We start from the raw sequence: 8,117 nt of genomic DNA on the forward strand, positions 1-8,117 counted from the left end.
AGGCCTCCCTGATGACAGCCGGAATTGTGTCGCTGCGAGTAATGAAGCGGTGCTGGTCCGCAACCCGCTGCACAGTCGTGTGCGCATATTGCGGAACACGGTCGACGAATCTTTAATGCAACAGCACCGGTTAGATGTTGTATTTGCCCGCCATTATTATTTCATAGTAGAAGCGAATGCTAAGGAGGTTGGTTTCCTCAATCCATTTTATCTGTTCTCTACGCGAACTTGAAAAATATGCAACAGTCGGAACCGTGTTCATGATCATCGCGGCGCATAAACATTGAACCACCTTACAATATGCGGCTTCGGCGATATGTTTCGCACCGAACCTTAATTTTTTTCTTCTCCTCATTCTAAGGTACTGCATTTTATACCTGACTGCCAGGTGAGTAATGTGCAAGACCACAAAATTGTTGCTCTTTCCTCATCTACCCTCTAAGAAGCTACGATGGCCGAAAGTCACTCTAACTGAAGCTATCTGTCTTTCCGGCCCCTCCATTCACAGCTGGGGTTGGGACTAGCTGCGGCGCAGTCATATATTATTACTAACTCGAATTAAGTAGATTTACTTTGGGTTCTAAATTTCAGGAATCCAGATTTTGCTCGAGAATTGTTTTGATCGAGAGGCTCCGAAAATGAATCTTGTTTTCAGAACTTGACCTTTTAGCTCGTCTCCTCTCATTCCTCCCAACAGGTTTATAACGATATCGATTTTAATAAGGTTTAATTTATCCTTCAAAATGAAAAATGTAGCAGTAATCTGTATAAAAGTCTTTATTACATTTATTATATTTTAGATTGTAATGATATAAATTCAACAAGTTAAAAAAAAAAATGGGAAATAATATTGGTCCACTTAGTTGGCAATAAGTGACTCAACTTGCAGCAACTTCTTATCCATAACACACTTAAGGTTGCGATAGGCCCAGGTGCATTTATCTGAGTTTTGCTCGTTCTTGTCAATGCATTTCTCAACTTCAGCCTTGATGTCGTCCTTATTGCGATCTTGCTTCACTTGATCGGCGACACGATCAGCGTCGAAACCAGTTTCGTCATTCCACACCCCCAGTTTTGCGCTGACACACTTGACGTAGCAACGAATTGGTTCTTCGTCAGGATACTCGAATTTCTTAAGGCCTTCTGCCAGGCTTTCTGGGACGTTCTCCTCCTTGACGCAATCCTCGCGAATCTGAGCGACTTCTTTGCCAGTTTTAGGAGCCCACTGTGCGCTAGCCTGGAATAAAGCAAGATTTTCTTAGTTTAACCATTTCAAACTCAGAAGGTGCAGGCAATTTGTATATTTTTTAAACAAACTAACCACAGCAAGGAGTACACACGAAGCTACGAAGAATTTCATCGTGTTCAAACTTTGGTCAAGTGTTGCTTTGATTGATCGCGGATAAGAACTGATGCCCATTCTAGCCGAACTCCACACTTTTATAGCCAAAACAAATTGCATTGGTTCAAATTAATTTGAATTCAGCGTGAATCCACATTGGAACCGGCTTTTGTGCCGAATGATAATTTTTGTGATATCTATTATTTTTTACATTTATTTTGCTGGTGGTCTTCAGAAAGTCGTTAACAGGTGATGTACGGGTAAAACGTATAATTAGGCCTAACGGCTGCCGTCTTAATAACACGGCGTGAATTGAGCTCAATGCAATTTCAAGTACTCCCTCGTCGCCCGGTAGCGTTCGTTGGGAACCAAAGATGGATGTTTACAATCTCCACAAGAAAGAAAAGTAAGAGATTATCATATGTATGTAAACTAGTTTCCGAGTAAAACCTTTTTTTCGTAAATATTTGGCAGAAACGAAACCGTGTTGCTGTCGTTAATCTAATATTAGGTTCGAATGTGCATATTGTTGACGGCTCCTGTGGATCTCACATACTTTGTAGGTCATGGTGGTTGTAACTTCCATGAAAATCTATTAGAAACTGAACGTCTATAAACAAATATAGTGAAATATGCATTGAGATATATAATAATATCACATGAAATGGTGTGGGAGATGTGACTTTCACGGAAAGTTGTTGCGAGTTTCCAAAGACTTCCCATTTCACTACTGTAGTGCAAGTATTCATTTGTGATGCCAAAAACTGGAATTAATCATTTTTAAGATTTAAAAAAAAGCTCAATATAAATAAATGTGCCTAATTTCTAAGTTGTTATGTTATTAAGTCTTTTAGACCCAGAATCAATAAACCACAGAACACGACTTAGTTGGAGGCCATAAGAGGATGTCACCTTCCTAATTTAGAATCTTAAGAAATTTTGGTCCGAACATGGCCCGACATACCAGGTGTTAAGAATGGGAAGCATTTCTTCCTACCGCGTTTCCTGATGTTTAATTTTTAAGGTTATTAGAACCAAGTCGATGTCTGTCCATCTGTCACATCCGATTTATTCGGAAACGGCTAGACCGATTGTCACGAAAATTGGTAAGAGCGTGTGATCTGTTGTTGCCTTTACGTGCAGCAAGTGGCACCATTGTTGAGTTTAAGAGGGGCTCTCCATACACGTGAATGGAGGGTACAAATTTATTTTGCATAAAATGTAGCCGTGTAGGGTGTCAAATGAAAGGGCTCAATTAGTACTTTTCCAAACTGGTTCCATATTTGACATCGAGTGAAACATAGTGAAGTTTTTTTTTTTTTGGGTAGGGTAGGTGAATGCGTTAACGCACAGGGTGTTCGACTCCCGCAACAGCACGCTGTCGGACTACCAACTAAGCACCTCCCTGTCATCAGAGAACTAACCTGGAACCGTTTGACACATTAATTCGGGCTAACCCTCCCGCTCTCCCGGCGTTGAGAGCCTTCAAGTCAGGGAATTCCTTTCACCAACGGGAGGGGAGGGGAGGAAGGGAGTTGTTGTTAGTTCAGGAAACCCCTTACCGTCCGATCCCTCCGCCGATCGAATTCAATCTTCTTCGCAATAAGAAGAACCCGAACATAATGCGGAATACGATTCCAGCTGCCAGCGCTCTCTGACGACGTTGTCTGGAGAGAGGTCCCCTGTGTCTGCATAAAGCTGCTGACGAAATCCGTCCCACCTCTCGCAAGAAAAATAGATGTGTTCAGCGTCGTCCACCACTCCATTGCATTCCATTCAACCACGGGTCTAATTTGTCGATGAGCCGCGCAATCCATCTGCCCCTTGACTCATTTTGCCAAGGAAGTTGCCACTTGATAAGGGTGCGTTGACGTTTTCACGGGCAACCACCTCTCTTAAGTTTTCGCCCTTACGGCGGTAAATAGCTTTGCGCTCCTTGGCAATGAGGGCAACGGGTATCACCCCCGCGGTCACCATCACAGCCGGTTCGGAGAGGGTGCGATAAGCAGACGCCACTCGCAAAGCTCTCCGCCTCTGCACTTGGGCGTTTATTATGCACCTCCTTGTCTAGGGCATCAGCTCACACCTCCGTGCCATATAGCAAAAACGACTGCGTTGCTCCCATAAGGAGACGTCTCCTAGTAGATATAGGGCCCCCGACATTCGCCATTAGCCAACTCAAGGCCGCGACTCAAGCCCTGCCGGCTACTGCTTTGATTTGCACGAAGAAACTCATCTTCGAGTCGAGCATTAAACAAAGGTATTTAACCACTGGTTTTGACTCTATAGTCAACTCGCAGATCGATATTGGGCGCAGGGTCGGGATTCTCCTTCTGGTCAAGATGGCTACTTCGGTTTTTTCCAACGCAAGGCTGAAACCGTGAGCAGTCATCCATCCGCTTACTCGTCGTATCAATATTCCAAGTCTGCTTTCCGCCTGTTCAACAGTGCGTCCGGTAACAAGTGCCGCAACGTCGTCTGCATAACCGACAAGGCGCGACTCTTCGAGTCTCAACAGACTATCATAAGAAGGGTTCCAGAGGTCCGGCCCTAGGATGGATCCCTGTGCTACTCCCGAAGTGATCTCCATCATCCTTCGGCCCTCTAGCGTCTTATACAGCAGGGGAGTGAGGGCTCAAAATATGACCATCAAAAAATGTATTTCGTTTTCAGAATCTATTCAACCGAAAAATCAGAAAAAAAATCACAGTAGTAAATCCAAAATGACCACAAAAAAAAATAATAACAGTATATTTCCACATTTTAGAAATTTACCCGGCAACCCCCCTTATGTCCATCCTATGTGGGTTCTCTCTATTTACTGTAACTTTGTAAATATTTTCAATTTCTGCAATATACTGCCACTGCTTTCAAAATATATTATATATAAAAGAAAAAGTCGCAGCAGGGGATAAGAAAAATTGAAAATGGACTATATCTATGATGGAGAAAAAAAACACTGCGGAATCTTTTTTAACGTCGTAGGATTTCGTGAGCAAGCTATAGCATCCTGGCGCAACATTAATGGGGTCATCCCGTGTGAAGGCCGTTTTTCTTTTGGCTTTTTTAGAAATTTTTTGTGAAGAACTGGAGAAAGATACAAATACAAATTTTTCACCTTCGATTTATTAATATCTTGCACGCATAGTAATTTTTCCAGCCAGATGACATAGTTCATTATTGAAATACAGACCAATTTATACACCCGTCTCCAAAAAAACAGTGTTTTTTTTTCTCTTGCCCCACTAGAGGGCGCTGCGATCAACTTAAAGAAAAAAGTAAACGGCATTTTAACGTACAGACTTAACTACAGTCCGCAAACTAAGGCTATTAAAAAATATAAAAAGCTAAATTTTTGGTGCCGTTTTAAACCTTTTTTGTGAATTTTGGTGTTTTTCGCGGCTTCTTCAATGAATAAAAAAAACTACTGAATGAATCCCAATTATCCTAGTTTACGGACCGTAGAAATATAATAATAATAATAATCGTTGGCGCAACAATCCATGTTGGATGAGGGCCTTGAAGTGTGTTAGAGCACTTCATTTAAGACCATAACGGTACACTAGGAGGCAATGTGGTCAGCATTGCGCTCGCCCGAGATTATTACCCTGATTTGACTCAGGTACTCATTCACAGCTGAGTCGACTGGTGTCCGACGTCAAATCACGATACAAATTCCACTGCCACCAGTGAGATTTGAACCGCGACCTTCCGTACGACAGCCTTGCTCTCTAACCACTCAGCTATCCGGACACACCGTAGAAATATAATAATAATAATAATAATCGTTGGCGCAAGAATCCATCCATCCATCCGTGTTCTGAATAAATCGTGAAAATTTCAAAGAATTTGGTTGGATAGATTTTGGGCGATGGTGGCAGCCGATTTTCAACATGCGGTTTCGAAAAAAACGCATTTAAGAAGTAGAAGGCAATTTTTAGCAATAAAACCTTAACTGACCATTAATTTGCTATACCTAGTGTATAAACCTTAGGTTTCTTAAACAAACACATGTACAGGCTTGGCTTCAATTCTTGTCCTTTTAGCGAAGTCACTCGAATGTCATTCGGACCGATAAATACGCGCTTTATTACGGCGATCGACATAAATCTGGCGTGTGACTTATCGCGTATTTAATACTATAATTTCCGAACGACTCCGAATATCAAAAAAACACTCTGCCCATATATTCTACACTATATCTAGATACAATTGATGCCAAAAAAAAATTCGATTTCGCGGATCCCACACACGGAATGACCCCCTTAAGAGAACCCATACTATTTCAAACGGCCGTAAGACAACCCCCCCCCCCTCCCGGCTTTATTCATTCTGTGACCTTTCCAGTTCATCGGTTGTGAGGCTTCCTTTTTTGTTTTTATCTTTTTATTAAAATCGGTTCATTATCACCTACTTTTTCTGTCCTGGATACGCCAGTGTGTTAAATTTTCACCCACTAAAACCACTCCAACTCTTTCTCTGCCCAGTGGAACCATTAGTATATCACGAGGTGGAGTTAGCTTACTTTAGCTAAGCCTTCTTACTCCTATACCTAAAATTCTCCCTAAGTTCCTTATTTTTCCCAGGAATACCTGATCTGCACGCTCCGGGACTCTATCGCAGCTCGCATAATCAGATGAGGTATTCAATTTGGTCCTATACGGGTACTGACGATATCATCTATGGCCGATGGGAAACTAAGTAAGCTTATAATTGACCTCCATATGCATTCTCCCCGTCAGCTAATTGTATCACATTTGTCATCTGCTTATAAATCTCTCCCTTTCGGCTTTCCACAAAAGAGGAGATATGGACTTGACGTTGCATATATGCGCCATCTCGTCGGCCAAGGTGACGAACGCGCATCATCTGAGACGGTCCTGAAGAACATGAGTACAACTCAGCATCTTCAAGATTGTCGCGACCACGATCTTTACGAAATTCATACTGACGATGTGATATGAGGATGGCCCATTCGGAGGTTTGCCAGCCTTAAGTAGCAGTGCCAACTTTTGTCGCTTCCATACTGCAGGAAATGTTCCGCCGGATGCGCACGCTTTGAACAACTCAGTGAACATGTCCGGGCTGGATCTGTGTAGAATTCCGTCCAGGCCCAGAGCTTTATTTTCACCTATTTTGCTGCAGATTTCCAACAGATTGTCTGTGGTAACTGGCATAGTTGCCGCCACATTCAGAGATTTGCTAAAGTTCTATAACACTCTTTGTTACCAGTGGAATAACCCTTAGATTATTTTTAACAGTAGGATACGGCACGTGGTCTTTGGAGATGACCGTCCTCTAAATCGATCCATAACAATTCTACAGTCACTTCCACCTTGGGTTTATATCCGCCTCAGGTTGGAGGTCTTTAAAACATTCCCGCTTGCTACGCTGGATGGCGAGCTTTAGGTTTTAGCGGAATATCCTGTTTGCAGCTGATCGATCCCACTTACCGTCCTCTGAGTTGTTCATCTAGCTCGGTACAGGCTGCTCGAAAGTCGGCAAGTTTACTATTTCAGCAGTAATTGGTTTTTCTTTTGGGTAATGTACACCTCCTAGGCATGGACGTGTCACACGCCGTAACGATTGCTTCATATGAAAAGCTCTTTCCATAGGGCGACTAGCCTTGATAAGTTGGTCTTCTCACACTTCTATAAAAATTTCTGTATACAATGCGTTTCGGCTTTGCTCTTTCCTTATCATAGTTCAGAATAATTGCCTAGTAATAACTGGGGATATAGTCCTCGCTAACGTTCCAGCACATACCACGCACTTCACAGGCAAAGGTCAGGTCTACAACTAAGTTAGATCCCCCTTTCCAAAAAGTATTGACGTTACCTTCGTTGAACAGAATTATATCATACTAGTCAAAAGGTTGTAAAATATTTCCGCCCTTTGCGTGATCCTCGTTACTACCATATTCAAGGATCAATTAAAATCGCCGGCATTCACCTTTTTTTTTTTTTTTTTTTTTTTTTTTTTTTTTTTTTTTTTTTTTTGGAGTAGGGTAGGTGAATGCGTTTACGCACAGAGTGTTGGACTCCCGCGACAGCACGCTGGCGGACTACCAACTAAACACCTCCCTGTCATCTGAGAACTAGCCTGGAACCGTTTGACACATTACTTCGGGCTAGCCCTCCCGCTCTCCCGGCTTTGGGAGCCTTCAAGTCAGGGAATTCCTTTCACTAACGGGAGGGGAGGGGAGGGGAGGAAAGGAGTTGTTAGTTCAGGGAACCCCTTACCGTCCGATCCCTCTGCCGGTCGAGTTCAATCTTCTTCGTAGTAAGAAGAGCCCGAACATAATGCGCAATACGATTCCAGCTGCCAGCGCTCTTCAGCATCTCTCTGACAATGTTGTCTGGAGAGAGCTCCCCTGTGTCTGCATAAAGCTGCTGGCGGAGGCCATCCCACCTCTCGCAAGAGAAAAAGGTGTGTTCAACGTCATCCGGCACTCTATTGCAGAACACACAATCAGGAGATCGCGCCTTCCCAACCCTGTGCAGGTAAGACTGAAAACCTCCATGCCCACTTAGAAGTTGGGTAAGGAAGTAATCAATCTCACCGTGCTTTCTGTTCAACCACGGGTCTAATTTGTCGATGAGCCGCGCAGTCCACTTGCCCCTTGGCTCATTTTGCCAAGAAACTTGCCACTCGTTAAGGGTGCGTTGACGTTCTTCACGGGCAACCACTTCTCTTAAGTTTTCACCCTTACGGCGATAGATAGCTTTGCGCTCCTTGGCAAGGAGGGCAACGGGGATCACTCCCGCAATCACCA

General features: G+C 43.2%; 1 protein-coding gene across 1 annotated transcript; it reads right to left on the reverse strand.

Moving 5' to 3' along the window:
* Positions 1-771: 771 nt before the first annotated feature.
* LOC119652727 (general odorant-binding protein 99a-like) lies at positions 772-1,479 on the reverse strand. The gene is made up of 2 exons (XM_038057025.1): positions 1,322-1,479; positions 772-1,237 (listed from the first exon to the last, which is right to left on the reverse strand). The coding sequence occupies exons 1-2, from the start codon at positions 1,460-1,462 to the stop codon at positions 860-862; spliced, it is 519 nt and encodes a 172-aa protein (XP_037912953.1). The 5' UTR covers positions 1,463-1,479; the 3' UTR covers positions 772-859.
* Positions 1,480-8,117: the final 6,638 nt, after the last annotated feature.

Source organism: Hermetia illucens, chromosome 3, assembly GCF_905115235.1.
Source record: "Hermetia illucens chromosome 3, iHerIll2.2.curated.20191125, whole genome shotgun sequence".
In the NCBI taxonomy this organism is placed as follows: domain Eukaryota; kingdom Metazoa; phylum Arthropoda; class Insecta; order Diptera; family Stratiomyidae; genus Hermetia; species Hermetia illucens.

Excerpts from the sequence above, each read along its gene's own strand:
- LOC119652727 (XM_038057025.1), bottom strand. The coding sequence starts at position 1,462 with ATGCAATTTGTTTTGGCTATAAAAGTGTGGAGTTCGGCTAGAATGGGC. Across the intron at positions 1,238-1,321 it reads CGTGTGTACTCCTTGCTGTG|GCTAGCGCACAGTGGGCTCC; the intron begins GTTAGTTTGTTT and ends GCTTTATTCCAG.